The sequence below is a fragment of the Petromyzon marinus genome, chromosome 66 (genome assembly GCF_048934315.1).
Source record: "Petromyzon marinus isolate PM22_M1 ecotype Great Lakes invasive population chromosome 66, UKy_Petmar_22M1.pri1.0, whole genome shotgun sequence".
Taxonomy (NCBI): domain Eukaryota; kingdom Metazoa; phylum Chordata; class Hyperoartia; order Petromyzontiformes; family Petromyzontidae; genus Petromyzon; species Petromyzon marinus.
Genome location: NC_133732.1, coordinates 3,041,377 through 3,056,229, shown reverse-complemented (window position 1 = coordinate 3,056,229; position 14,853 = coordinate 3,041,377). Strand labels below are relative to the sequence as shown.

At 52.8% G+C, this 14,853-nt stretch overlaps 1 protein-coding gene across 1 annotated transcript in view; it reads right to left on the bottom strand.

The window, feature by feature from the left end:
- Window positions 1-14,201, bottom strand: part of LOC116957920 (uncharacterized) — a 43,357-nt gene extending 29,156 nt beyond the window's left edge. Inside the window, exons 1-3 of the mRNA XM_032980374.2 lie at window positions 13,112-14,201; window positions 11,930-12,074; window positions 5,451-5,667 (exon numbers count right to left, since the gene is read on the bottom strand). Coding sequence (XP_032836265.2) covers window positions 5,451-5,667; window positions 11,930-12,074; window positions 13,112-13,793 — 1,044 coding nt within the window. The 5' untranslated portion in view covers window positions 13,794-14,201. The remainder of the gene's footprint in view (window positions 1-5,450; window positions 5,668-11,929; window positions 12,075-13,111) is intronic.
- Window positions 14,202-14,853: the final 652 nt, after the last annotated feature.

Sequence of the window (14,853 nt, the reverse complement as noted above, 5' to 3'; positions counted from 1 at the left end):
TGATGGTGGTGGTGGTGGTGAGGTTATGATGATGGTGGTGGTGGGGTTATGATGATGGTGGTGGTGGTGGTGGTGAGGTTATGATGATGGTGGTGGTGGTAGGGTTATGATGATGGTGGTGGTGAGGTTATGATGATGGTGGTGGTAGGGTTATGATGATGGTGGTGGTGAGGTTATGATGATGATGGTGGTAGGGTTATGATGATCGTGGTGGTGAGGTTATGATGATGATGGTGGTGGTGAGGTTATGATGATGGTGGTGGTGAGGTTATGATGATGGTGGTGGTGGTGGTGAGGTTATGATGATGGTGGTGGTGGGGTTATGATGATGGTGGTGGTGGTGGTGGTGAGGTTATGATGATGGTGGTGGTGGTAGGGTTATGATGATGGTGGTGGTGAGGTTATGATGATGGTGGTGGTAGGGTTATGATGATGGTGGTGGTAGGGTTATGATGATGGTGGTGAGGTTATGATGATGGTGGTGGTGGTGAGGTTATGATGATGGTGGTGGTGGTGAGGTTATGATGATGGTGGTGGTGGTGAGGTTATGATGATGGTGGTGGTAGGGTTATGATGATGGTGGTGGTAGGGTTAAGATGATGGTGGTGGTGGTGAGGTTATGATGATGGTGGTGGTGAGGTTATGATGATGGTGGTGGTGAGGTTATGATGATGGTGGTGATGAGGTTATGATGATGGTGGTGGTAGGGTTATGATGATGGTGGTGAGGTTATGATGATGGTGGTGGTGGTGAGGTTATGATGATGGTGGTGAGGTTATGATGATGGTGGTGGTAGGGTTATGATGATGGTGGTGGTAGGGTTATGATGATGGTGGTGAGGTTATGATGATGGTGGTGGTGAGGTTATGATGATGGTGGTGGTAGGGTTAAGATGATGGTGGTGGTAGGGTTTAGATGATGGTGGTGGTGGTGGTGAGGTTATGATGATGGTGGTGGTGAGGTTATGATGATGGTGGTGGTGAGCTTATGATGATGGTGGTGGTGAGGTTATGATGATGGTGGTGGTGAGCTTATGATGATGGTGGTGGTGAGGTTATGATGATGGTGGTGGTAGGGTTATGATGATGGTGGTGGTGGTGAGGTTATGATGATGATGGTGGTGGTGGTAGGTTTATGATGATGGTGGTGAGGTTATGATGATGGTGGATGTGGTGAGGTTATGATGATGGTGGTGGTAGGGTTATGATGATGGTGGTGGTACGGTTATGATGATGGTGGTGGTGGTGGTGAGGTTATGATGATGGTGGTGGTGGTGAGGTTATGATGATGGTGGTGGTGGTGGTGAGGTTATGATGAAGGTGGTGGTGAGATTATGATGATGGTGAGGTTATGATGATGATGATGGTGAGGTTATGATGATGGTGGTGGTGAGGTTATGATGATGGTGGTGGTGAGGTTATGATGATGGTGGTGGTGAGGTTATGATGATGGTGGTGGTGAGGTTATGATGATGATGGTGGTGGTGAGGTTATGATGATGGTGGTGGTGGTGAGGTTATGATGATGGTGGTGGTGAGGTTATGATGATGGTGGTAGTGGTGAGGTTATGATGATGATGGTGGTGGTGAGGTTGTGATGATGATGGTGGTGGTGAGGTTATGATGATGATGGTGGTGGTGAGGTTATGATGATGATGGTGGTGGTGAGGTTATGATGATGGTGGTAGTGGTGAGGTTATGATGATGGTGGTGGTGGTGGTGAGGTTATGATGAAGGTGGTGGTGAGATTATGATGATGGTGAGGTTATGATGATGATGATGGTGAGGTTATGATGGTGGTGGTGAGGTTATGATGATGGTGGTGGTGAGGTTATGATGATGGTGGTGGTGAGGTTATGATGATGGTGGTGGTAGGGTTATGATGATGGTCGTGGTGAGGTTATGATGATGGTGGTGGTAGGGTTATGATGATGGTGGTGGTGAGGTTATGATGATGATGATGGTGGTGGTGAGGTTATGATGATGGTGGTGGTGAGGTTATGATGATGATGGTAGTGGTGAGGTTATGGTGATGATGGTGGTGGTGAAGTTATGATGGTGGTGGTGAGGTTATGATGATGGTGGTAGTGGTGAGGTTATGATGATGGTGGTGGCGGTGAGGTTGTGATGATGATGGTGGTGAGGTTATGATGATGGTGGTGGTGGTGGTGAGGTTATGATGATGGTGGTGGTGGTGAGGTTATGATGATGGTGGTGGTGAGGTTATGATGATGGTGGTGGTGGTGGTGAGGTTATGATGATGGTGGTGGTGGTGGTGGTGAGGTTATGATGGTGGTGGTGGTGGCAGGGTTATGATGATGGTGGTGGTGAGGTTATGATGATGGTGGTGGTAGGGTTATGATGATGGTGGTGGTAGGGTTATGATGATGGTGGTGAGGTTATGATGATGGTGGTGGTGGTGGTGAGGTTATGATGATGGTGGTGGTGGTGAGGTTATGATGATGGTGGTGGTAGGGTTATGATGATGGTGGTGGTAGGGTTAAGATGATGGTGGTGGTGGTGGTGAGGTTATGATGATGGTGGTGGTGAGGTTATGATGATGGTGGTGGTGAGGTTATGATGATGGTGGTGATGAGGTTATGATGATGGTGGTGGTAGGGTTATGATGATGGTGGTGAGGTTATGATGATGGTGGTGGTGGTGAGGTTATGATGATGGTGGTGGTGGTGAGGTTATGATGATGGTGGTGGTAGGGTTATGATGATGGTGGTGGTAGGGTTATGATGATGGTGGTGGTGGTGAGGTTATGATGATGGTGGTGGTGAGGTTATGATGATGGTGGTGGTAGGGTTATGATGATGGTGGTGGTAGGGTTAAGATGATGGTGGTGGTGGTGGTGGTGAGGTTATGATGATGGTGGTGGTGAGGTTATGATGATGTTGGTGGTGAGGTTATGATGATGGTGGTGGTGAGGTTATGATGATGGTGGTGGTGAGGTTATGATGATGGTGGTGGTGAGGTTATGATGATGGTGGTGGTAGGGTTATGATGATGGTGGTGGTGAGGTTATGATGATGATGGTGGTGGTGGTAGGGTTATGATGATGGTGGTGAGGTTATGAGGATGGTGGATGTGGTGAGATTATGATGATGGTGGTGGTAGGGTTATGATGATGGTGGTGGTAGGGTTAAGATGATGGTGGTGGTGAGGTTTTGATGATGGTGGTGGCGAGGTTATGATGATGGTGGTGGTGAGGTTATGATGATGGTGGTGGTGGTGAGGTTATGATGATGATGGTGATGGTGAGGTTATGATGATGGTGGTGGTGATGAGGTTATGATGATGGTGGTGAGGTTATGATGATGGTGGTGAGGTTATGATGATGGTGGTGAGGTTATGATGATGGTGGTGAGGTTATGATGATGGTGGTGGTGGTGGTGAGGTTATGATGATGGTGGTGAGATTATGATGATGGTGGTGGTGAGGTTATGATGATGGTGGTGGTGAGGTTATGATGATGGTGGTGGTGAGGTCATGATGATGGTGGTGGTGAGGTTATGATGATGGTGGTGGTGAGGTTATGATGATGGTGGTGGTGGTGGTGAGGTTGGTGTTGACGGTGGTGAGATTATGAAGACGATGGTGGTGGTGAGGTTATTATGATGGTGGCTGTGGTGAGGTTATGATGATGATGGTGGTGGTGGTGAGGTTATGATGATGATGGTGGTGGTGAAGTTATGATGATGGTGGCGGTGAGGTTATCATCATGATGATGGTGGTGGTGGAGGCTGTGTGTATGATGACGATGGTGGTGGTTATGGTGAGTCTGTGTGTATGATGATGATGATGGTGGCGAGTCTGTGTGTATGATGATGATGGTGGTGGTAGTGATGGTGAGTCTGTGTGTATGGTAGTGGTGGTAGTGGTAGTAGTGGTGAGTCTGTGTGTATGATGATGGTGGTGGTGATGGTGGCAGTGGTGGTGAGTCTGTGTGTATGATGATGATGATGGTGGTAGTGGTGGTGAGTCTGTGTGTATGATGATGATAGTGGTAGTGGTGGTGAGTCTGTATGTATGATGATGATGATGGTGGTGATGGTGGCAGTGGTGTTGAGTCTGTGTGTATGATGATGATGGTGGCAGTGGTGGTAGTGATGGTGAGTCTGTGTGTATGATGATGGTGGTAGTGGTGGTGAGTCTGTGTGTATGATGATGATGGTGGTGGTGATGGTGGTAGTGGTGGTGAGTCTGTGTGTATGATGATGGTGGTGGTAGTAGTGGTGGTGGTGAGTCTGTGTGTATGATGACGATGGTGGTGGTGATGGTGGCAGTGGTGGTGAGTTTGTGTGTATGATGATGATGATGGTGGCGGTGGTTGTGAATCTGTGTGTATGATGATGATGGTGGCGGTGGAGGTGGTGAGTCTGTGTGTATGATGATGATGGTGGCAGTGGTGGTAGTAGTGGTGGTGAGTCTGTGTGTATGATGATGATGATGGTGGCGGTGGTGGTAGTGGTGGTGATGCTGTGTGTATGATGACGATTGTGGTGGTGATGGTGGCAGTGGTGGTGAGTCTGTGTGTATGATGATGATGATGGTGGCAGTGGTGGTGAGTCTGTGTGTATAATGATGATGGTGGCAGTGGTGGTGAGTCTGTGTGTATGATGATGATGGTGGTAGTGGTGGCGAGTCTGTGTGTATGATGATGATGGTGGCAGTGGTGGTGAGTCTGTGTGTATGATGATGATGATGGTGGCGGTGGTGGTAGTGGTGGTGAGTCTGTGTGTATGATGATGATGGTGGTGGTGGTGGCAAGTCTGTGTGTATGATGATGATGGTGGCGGTGGTGGTGGTAGTAGTGGTGAGTCTGTGTGTATGATGATGGTGGCGGTGGTGGCGAGTCTGTGTGTATGATGATGATGGTGGCGGTGGTGGTGGTAGTAGTGGTGAGTCTGTGTGTATGATGATGATGGTGGGGGTGGTGGTGAGTCTGTGTGTATGATGACGATGGTGGTGGTAGTAGTGGTGAGTCTGTGTATGATGACGATGGTGGTGGTGGTGGTGGTAGTGGTGGTGAGTCTGTGTGTATGATGATGATGATGGCGGTGGTGGTGGTAGTGGTGGTGAATCTGTGTGTATGATGATGATGATGGTGGTAGTGGTGGTGAGTCTGTGTGTATGATGATGATGGTGGCGGTGGTGGTGGTAGTGGTGGTGAATCTGTGTGTATGATGATGGTGGTGGTGGTGGCGAGTCTGTGTGTATGATGATGATGGTGGCGGTGGTGGTGGTAGTAGTGGTGAGTCTGTGTGTATGATGATGGTGGCGGTGGTGGCGAGTCTGTGTGTATGATGATGATGGTGGCGGTGGTGGTGGTAGTAGTGGTGAGTCTGTGTGTATGATGATGATGGTGGGGGTGGTGGCGAGTCTGTGTGTATGATGACGATGGTGGTGGTGGTGGTGGTAGTAGTATTGCTGCTGGGTGTGTCACCTGCAGGGTGTGCGCTAGCCCGATGGAGGTGACGCTGTGCTTGATGACGAGCGGCATGACGATGGTGAAAAGGCTGCTGCCGGCCGTGACGAAGCCGTTGACGAGGCCCAGGCGGGCCGTGAAGTGGCGGCCCAGGATGACCAGGGACGGCTGGTAGGCCAGGGAGCAGCCGCTGGCAAACAGCAGGCCGTACGTCACGTACAGCTCAGCCAGCGATCTACACACGCACACCACACATAGCACACACACAGGACATAGTACACACACGCACACAACAACAACAACCGCCACACGTCACTAAGTGGCGGTGACGTCACCACGGCGTTCGTGCCAGGCTATGTGCACGTTTTAGCCACGTGGAAGGCCCGCTGGCAGGAGGTCACGGGAAAGACCCAGGTGCCATGGGTTAACTGACTGAGGTGAGTGGCCAATGCACCACCACCTGTGCCCCCCACTGTGCCAACTTGCTGCGTTTTAGCCGCCCAGCGCTCCGCCCGTTGTTGTGAGCGTCGCTCCTCCGCCCTCCGTTGTTGTTGGAGGGCGACTGCCTCCAACTGCCCAGTAGCAGCGTCCTTCACGAGCCTCCTCCACAGAGGTCGATCTTGACACCGCTGGTAGCGGTCATCGGCAAGTCCACTCAGCTGCACGTCCTCCTGTACCACATCACTCCATCTCTTCTCTAGCCCGTGCCGCGCCCATTTAGCCCCCTCTATCCGGCCGAACAAAAGCTGTTTCGGCATGCGGTGGCTGGGCTTGCGGGCTACATGACCCAGTCAATGCAGCCTTGCCTGCCGGAGGAGCTCACCGATGGGACTGTGTCCAGATCTTTCAAGGATTTGTGAGCTCCTCACAGAATGCAGCCTGGTTAAACCCAGGATGGATCGTAGGCAGGCCAGCCTAAATATTTCTAACCGGCGAAGAAGTTCCATTAGGAGGGTCCACGTTTCGCAAGCGTAGAGAAGGGAGGGAATGACCGTGGCCGAGAAGACCTGAAGCTTAGTGCGGAGCGACAGACCAGGTAGCTTGCACACAGCGGCGTTACGCAACCGATGTTAAGATAATGCCGCTTGACCTGATTCTGAGTGAGACCTCTGCTGTTAAACTGGAGCCGGTCATGAACACACTGCCCAGGTATGGGAAACTCTCCACTCTCTCCACAACTGCCCCATCACCAATTGGGAGTTGTGGGGGTGGAGTGTCCGATGGCACAAAATACCCAGGCAGGTGCTTCGTTGTGGTGAAGCTGTGTGTATGATGACGATGGTGGTAGTGGTGAGGCTGTGTGTATGATGATGGTGGTGGTGGTGGTGAGGCTGTGTGTATGATGACGGTGGTGGTAGTGGTGGTGAGGCTGTGTGTATGATGATGGTGGTGGTGATGGTGAGGCTGTGTGTATAATGATGGTGGTGGTGAGGCTGTATGTATGATGACGATGGTGGTGATGGTGAGGCTGTGTGTATGATGATGGTGGTGGTAGTAGTGGTGGTGAGGCTGTGTGTATGATGACGGTGGTGGTGGTGGTGATGGTGAGGCTGTGTGTATGATGACGATGGTGGTGGTGGTGAGGCTGGGTGTATGATGACGATGGTGGTGGTGGTGAGGCTGTGTGTATGATGACGATGGTGGTGGTGGTGAGGCGGTGTGTATGATGATGATGGTGGTAGAGGTGATGAGGTTGTGTGATGATGACGATGGTGGTGGTGGTGAGGCTGTGTGTATGATGACGATGGTGGTGGTGGTGAGGCTGTGTGTATGATGACGATGGTGGTAGAGGTGATGAGGCTGTGTGATGATGACGATGGTGGTGGTAGTGGTGGTGGTGAGGCTGTGTGTATGATGACGATGGTGGTGATGGTGAGGCTGTGTGTATGATGACGATAGTGGTGGTAGTAGTGGTGGTGAGGCTGTGTGTATGATGATGGTGAGGCTGTGTGTATGATGACGATGATGATGGTGGTGGTGGAGAGGCTGTGTGTATGATGACGATGGTGGTGGTGAGGCTATGTGTATGATGACGATGGTGGTGGTGGTGAGGCTGTGTGTATGATGACGATGGTGGTGGTAGTGGTGGTGGTGAGGCTGTGTGTATGAGGACAGTGATGGTGAGGCTGTGTGTATGATGACAATGGTGGTGTTGGTGGTGAGGCTGTGTGTATGATGACGATGGTGGTGGTGGTGATGCTGTGTGTATGATGACGATGGTGGTGGTGGTAGTGAGTCTGTGTGTATGATGATGATGGTTGTGGTGGTGGTGCTGTGTGTATGATGACGATGGTGATGGTGAGGCTGTGTGTATGATGACGATGGTGGTGGTGGTGGTGAGTCTTTGTGTATGATGACGATGGTGGTGGTGGTGGTGGTGCTGTGTGTATGATGGCGATGGTTGTGGTGATGGTCAAGCTGTGTGTATAATGACGATGGTGGTGGTGGTGCTGTGTGTATGATGACGATGGTGGTGGTGGTCAGTCTGTGTGTATGATGACGATGGTGGTGGTGGTGCTGTGTGTATGATGACGATGGTGGTGGTGAGGCTGTGTGTATGATGACGATGGTGGTGGTGCTGTGTGTATGATGACGATGGTGGTGGTGCTGTGTGTGATGACGATGGTGGTGGTGCTGTGTGTATGATGACGATGGTGGTGGTGCTGTGTGTATGATGACGATGGTGGTGGTGCTGTGTGTATGATGACGATGGTGGTGGTGCTGTGTGTGTGATGACGATGGTGGTGGTGCTGTGTGTGTGATGACTATGGTGGTGGTGGTGCTGTGTGTATGATGACGATGGTGGTGGAGGTGGTAATGGGTCTGTGTGTATGATGATGGTTGTCGTGGTGGTGCTGTGTGTATGATGACGATGGTGGTGGTGCTGTGTGTATGATGACGATAGTGGTGGTGCTGCTGTGTGTATGATGACGATGGTGGTGGTGCTGTGTGTATGATGACGATGGTGGTGGTGCCGTGTGTATGATGGTTGTGGTCCTGTGTGTATGATGACGATGGTTGTGGTGGTGGTGCTGTGTGTATGATGACGATGGTGGTGGTGCTGTGTGTATGATGACGATGGTGGTGGTGAGGCTGTGTGTATGATGACGATGGTGGTGGTGCTGTGTGTATGATGACGATGGTGGTGGTGAGGCTGTGTGTATGATGACGGTGGTGGTGAGTCTGTGTGTATGATGACGATCGTGGTGATGGTCAGGCTGTGTGTATAATGACGATGGTGGTGGTGCTGTGTGTATGATGACTATGGTGGTGGTGGTCAGTCTGTGTGTATGATGACGATGGTGGTGGTGCTGTGTGTATGATGACGGTGGTGGTGAGTCTGTGTGTATGATGACGATCGTGGTAATGGTCAGGCTGTGTGTATAATGACGATGGTGGTGGTGGTGCTGTGTGTATGATGACTATGGTGGTGGTGGTCAGTCTGTGTGTATGATGACGATGGTGGTGGTGGTGCTGTGTGTATGATGACTATGGTGGTGGTGGTCAGTCTGTGTGTATGATGACGATGGTGGTGGTGCTGTGTGTATGATGACGATGGTGGTGTTGAGGCTGTGTGTATGATGACGATGGTGGTGGTGAGGCTGTGTGTATGATGACGATGGTGGTGGTGCTGTGTGTATGATGACGATGGTGGTGGTGCTGTGTGTATGATGACGATGGTGGTGGTGCTGTGTGTATGATGACGATGGTGGTGGTGCTGTGTGTATGATGACGATGGTGGTGGTTGAGGCTGTGTGTATGATGACGGTGGTGGTGAGTCTGTGTGTATGATGACGATGGTGGTGGTGAGGCTGTGTGTATGATGACGGTGGTGGTGAGTCTGTGTGTATGATGACGATGGTGGTGATGGTGAGGCTGTGTGTATAATGACGATGGTGGTAGTGGTGCTGTGTGTATGATGACCACGGTCGTGGTGGTGGTCAGTCTGTGTGTATGATGACGATGGTGGTGGTGGTGCTGTGTGTATGATGACGATGGTTGTGGTGGTGGTGCTGTGTGTATGATGACGATGGTGGTGGTGAGGCTGTGTATGATGACGATGGTGGTGGTGGTGAGGCTGTGTGTATGATGACGATGGTGGTGGTGCTGTGTGTATGATGACGATGGTGGTGGTGCTGTGTGTATGATGACGATGGTGGTGGTGCTGTGTGTGTGATGACGATGGTGGTGGTGCTGTGTGTGTGATGACTATGGTGGTGGTGGTGCTGTGTGTATGATGACGATGGTGGTGGAGGTGGTAATGGTTCTGTGTGTATGATGATGGTTGTCGTGGTGGTGCTGTGTGTATGATGACGATGGTGGTGGTGCTGTGTGTATGATGACGATAGTGGTGGTGCTGCTGTGTGTATGATGACGATGGTGGTGGTGCTGTGTGTATGATGACGATGGTGGTGGTGCCGTGTGTATGATGGTTGTGGTCCTGTGTGTATGATGACGATGGTTGTGGTGGTGGTGCTGTGTGTATGATGACGATGGTGGTGGTGCTGTGTGTATGATGACGATGGTGGTGGTGAGGCTGTGTGTATGATGACGATGGTGGTGGTGCTGTGTGTATGATGACGATGGTGGTGGTGAGGCTGTGTGTATGATGACGGTGGTGGTGAGTCTGTGTGTATGATGACGATCGTGGTGATGGTCAGGCTGTGTGTATAATGACGATGGTGGTGGTGCTGTGTGTATGATGACTATGGTGGTGGTGGTCAGTCTGTGTGTATGATGACGATGGTGGTGGTGCTGTGTGTATGATGACGGTGGTGGTGAGTCTGTGTGTATGATGACGATCGTGGTAATGGTCAGGCTGTGTGTATAATGACGATGGTGGTGGTGGTGCTGTGTGTATGATGACTATGGTGGTGGTGGTCAGTCTGTGTGTATGATGACGATGGTGGTGGTGGTGCTGTGTGTATGATGACTATGGTGGTGGTGGTCAGTCTGTGTGTATGATGACGATGGTGGTGGTGCTGTGTGTATGATGACGATGGTGGTGTTGAGGCTGTGTGTATGATGACGATGGTGGTGGTGAGGCTGTGTGTATGATGACGATGGTGGTGGTGCTGTGTGTATGATGACGATGGTGGTGGTGCTGTGTGTATGATGACGATGGTGGTGGTGCTGTGTGTATGATGACGATGGTGGTGGTGCTGTGTGTATGATGACGATGGTGGTGGTTGAGGCTGTGTGTATGATGACGGTGGTGGTGAGTCTGTGTGTATGATGACGATGGTGGTGGTGAGGCTGTGTGTATGATGACGGTGGTGGTGAGTCTGTGTGTATGATGACGATGGTGGTGATGGTGAGGCTGTGTGTATAATGACGATGGTGGTAGTGGTGCTGTGTGTATGATGACCACGGTCGTGGTGGTGGTCAGTCTGTGTGTATGATGACGATGGTGGTGGTGGTGCTGTGTGTATGATGACGATGGTTGTGGTGGTGGTGCTGTGTGTATGATGACGATGGTGGTGGTGAGGCTGTGTATGATGACGATGGTGGTGGTGGTGAGGCTGTGTGTATGATGACGATGGTGGTGGTGCTGTGTGTATGATGACGATGGTGGTGGTGCTGTGTGTATGATGACGATGGTGGTGGTGCTGTGTGTATGATGACGATGGTGGTGGTGATGGTGAGCCTGTGTGTAAGATGACGATGGTGGTTGTGATGCTGTGTGTATGATGACGATGGTGGTTGTGATGCTGTGTGTATGATGACGATGGTGGTTGTGATGCTGTGTGTATGATGATGATGGTTGTCGTGGTGGTGCTGTGTGTATGATGACGATGGTGGTGGTGCTGTGTGTGATGACGATGGTGGTGGTGCTGTGTGTATGATGACGATGGTGGTGGTGCTGTTTGTATGATGACGATGGTGGTGGTGCTGTGTGTGTGATGACGATGGTGGTGGTGCTGTGTGTGTGATGACTATGGTGGTGGTGGTGCTGTGTGTATGATGACGATGGTGGTGGTAATGGGTCTGTGTGTATGATGATGATGGTTGTCGTGGTGGTGCTGTGTGTATGATGACGATGGTGGTGCTGCTGTGTGTATGATGTCGATGGTGGTGGTGCTGTGTGTATGATGACGATGGCGGTGGTGGTGCTGTGTGTATGATGACGATGGTGGTGGTGCCGTGTGTATGATGGTTGTGGTGCTGTGTGTATGATGACGATGGTTGTGGTGGTGAGGCTGTGTGTATGATGGTTGTGGTGCTGTGTGTATGATGACGATGGTGGTGGTGAGGCTGTGTGTATGATAGTTGTGGTGCTGTGTGTATGATCACGATGGTTGTGGTGGTGAGGCTGTGTGTATGATGGTTGTTGTGCTGTGTGTATGATGACGATGGTGGTGGTGATGCTGTGTGTATGATGACGATGGTGGTGGTGCTGTGTGTATGATGACGATGGTGGTGGTGGTGCTGTGTGTATGATGACGATGGTTGTGGTGCTGTGTGTATGATGACGATGGTTGTGGCTGTGGCACCACCTGGCGAACGAGGAGCTCAGGATGCCGATGAAGGCGACCGTGGAGCCAACCACGGCCGTGCGGCAGCAGCCGAAGCGGTCGGAGCACACGGAGACGATAGGAGACAGCAGGAAGATGACTCCCATGGAGAGTGAACCCACCCACGCTGCGCAACAACAACAACAACACCCACGCTGCACCACCACCACAACAACAACAACAACCACAACAACACCCACGCTGCACCACCACAACAACAACAACAACCACAACAACAACCACAGCAACAACCACCACAACAACAACAACCACCGTGATCAACACCACCACAGCAACAACAACACCCACGCTGCGCCCACTACCACCACCACCACAACAACAACCACCGTGACCACCACCACACAACAACCAAAGCAACAACCACCGTGACCACCACCACACCACAACAACCAAAGCAACAACCACCGTGACCATCACCACCACCACAACAGCAACAACCACCGTGACCACCACCACCACCACAGCAACAACAACCGTGACCACAACCACCACAACAACCACCGTGACCACCACCACAACAGCAACAACAGCAACAACCACCATGACCACCACAACAACAACAACCACCGTGACCACCACAGCAACAACAACCACCGTGACCACCACCACCATAACAGCAACAACAACAACAACCACCGTGACCACCACAACAGCAACAACCACCGTGACCACCACCACTACAACAGCAACCACAGCAACCACTGTGACCCCCCCATATCTCACCGTTTCTCCATAGTATCCACATCCCCCCCCGCATCTCCTCGTGTCTCCCAATCTCCCTCCGTGTCTCCCCTCATCTTCCCCCACGTATCTCCCCCGTGTCTACCCCCCCCCGTGTCTCCCCACCGTGTCTCCCCCCCGTGTCTCCCCCCCGTGCCTCCCCCCAGTGTCTCCCCCCCGTGTCTCCACCCCGTGTCTCCCCCCGTGTCTCTCCCCCGTGTCTCTCCCCCCCCCGTGTCTCCCCCCCGTGTCTCCCCCCGGTGTCTCCCCCCGGTGTCTCCCCCCCGTGTCTCCCCCCCGTGTCTCCCCCCATGTCACCTCACCCCCCGTGTCTCCCCACCCCATGTCTCCCCACCCCGTGTCTCCCCACCCCGTGTCTCCAAGTGTCTCCTTCCGTGTCGCCTCCTCCCCCCCCCCCCGTACCGGTCTTGAAGCGCAGGCTGGTGTCGTCGCTGTCCCCAAACCTCTCCAGCATGGCCACGTAGAGCACCCCAAACGAGTTCTGGATGCCAAAGATGGAGCCGTTGCACCACGTGGCCGCTACCACCACGAGCCAGCTCCTCCAGCCCCCCTCGCGCTGCCCCTTCCCCCGCACCTCTCCCCCGCCCTCCTCATCATCGCCGCAGTTCTCCTGCTTCTGCTGCAGTCCGCAGAGTCCCTCCTCCTCCTGCTGCTGCTGCTGCTGCAGGGAGCCACAGCTACGCCGCTTCTCCTCGTGGTTCCTCATCATCCTGGGGTGGAGGAAGGAGGGAGGGAGGATGAGGAGAGATGGAGGATGAGGAGGGAGGATGAGGAGGGAGGGAGGATGAGGAGGATGAGGAGGGATGATGAGGAGGAGGGAGGGAGGATGAGGAGAGAGGGAGGATGAGGAGGGAGGATGAGGAGGGAGGATGAAGAGGAGGGAGGGAGGGAGAATGAAGAAAGAGGGAGCATGAGGAGGATGAGGAGGGAGGATGAGGAGGAGGGAGGGAGGGTGAGGAGGGAGGATGAGGAGGAAGGGAGAATGAAGAGAGAGGGAGGATGAGGAGGGAGAGGAGGGATGTTGCGCACTCGAAATGAAGGACGTGGGGAGGTTCTCCAAGTCGAGGGCAAACGCAGTTATCATGGTCAATCTGTAAGATGCAACAGCACGTGGTGTCACGCGCAGCAATCCTCAACCGAGTCGCCATTAACCACGTGACTGGTGTACACGTCCGGTTAATCAATAACCCTGCCAGCCACCTACAGGCCCAACTCAGTCATCGCATGCTGGTGCACACGCGTGCATTGATGTACTCCACAGCACACAGGGACTTATGAAAAGAGTGGCCCATTCCTAATGTGGCACAGGGAGGGAGATGGGTGAGAAGGATGTGGTTTAATGCCAGAACATTCTCTCTCCTGATTGCGTGTAAGGGTGCCGGTTCAGATAATTGTCACTGGCGTTGCCCGTGAGTGGGGAATCGAACTCGGGGCACCAGGTTCGGAGTGCGGGGCGCCAACCGATATACTATCGCTTCCCACACTCACACACCACACCCATCCAAGTACAAACAATTTGCCACGAAGTGGCAGTGACGTCACCACGACGCTTGTGCCAGGCTAAATGCACGTTTGAGGCCACGTGAAGTGTTGAACGCCCGCCGGCAGGAGGTCACGGGACAGACCCAGCAGGTGCCATGGGTCGACTTAATGAGATGATTGGTGCACCATCTGTGCCCCCTACTGTGCCAACTTGCTGTGCTTTAGCCACCCAGCACTCCGCTCGTTGTTGTGAGCGTCGCTCCTCTGCCCTCCGTTGTTGTTGGAGGGCGACTGCCTCCAACTGCCCAGTAGAGCGTCCTTCACGAGCCTCCTCCACAGAGGCCGATCTTGACACCGCTGGTACTGGTCATCGGCAAGTCCACTCAGCTCCACGTCCTCCTGTACCACGTCACTCCATCTCTTCTCTAGCCCGTGCCGTGCCCGCCTAGTCCCCTCAATCCGGCCAAACAAAAGCTGGCTGGGCATGCGGTGGCTGGGCATGCGTTGGCTGGGCATGCGGTGGCTGGGCATGCGGTGGCTGGGCATGCGGTGGCTGGGCATGCGGTGGCTGGGCATGTCGTCTACCTCGCCTGGTATATGGGAAGTACATGGGTTCGATCCCGACTCTGACAATGACTGCAGCTGTATATATTTGGAGTTTG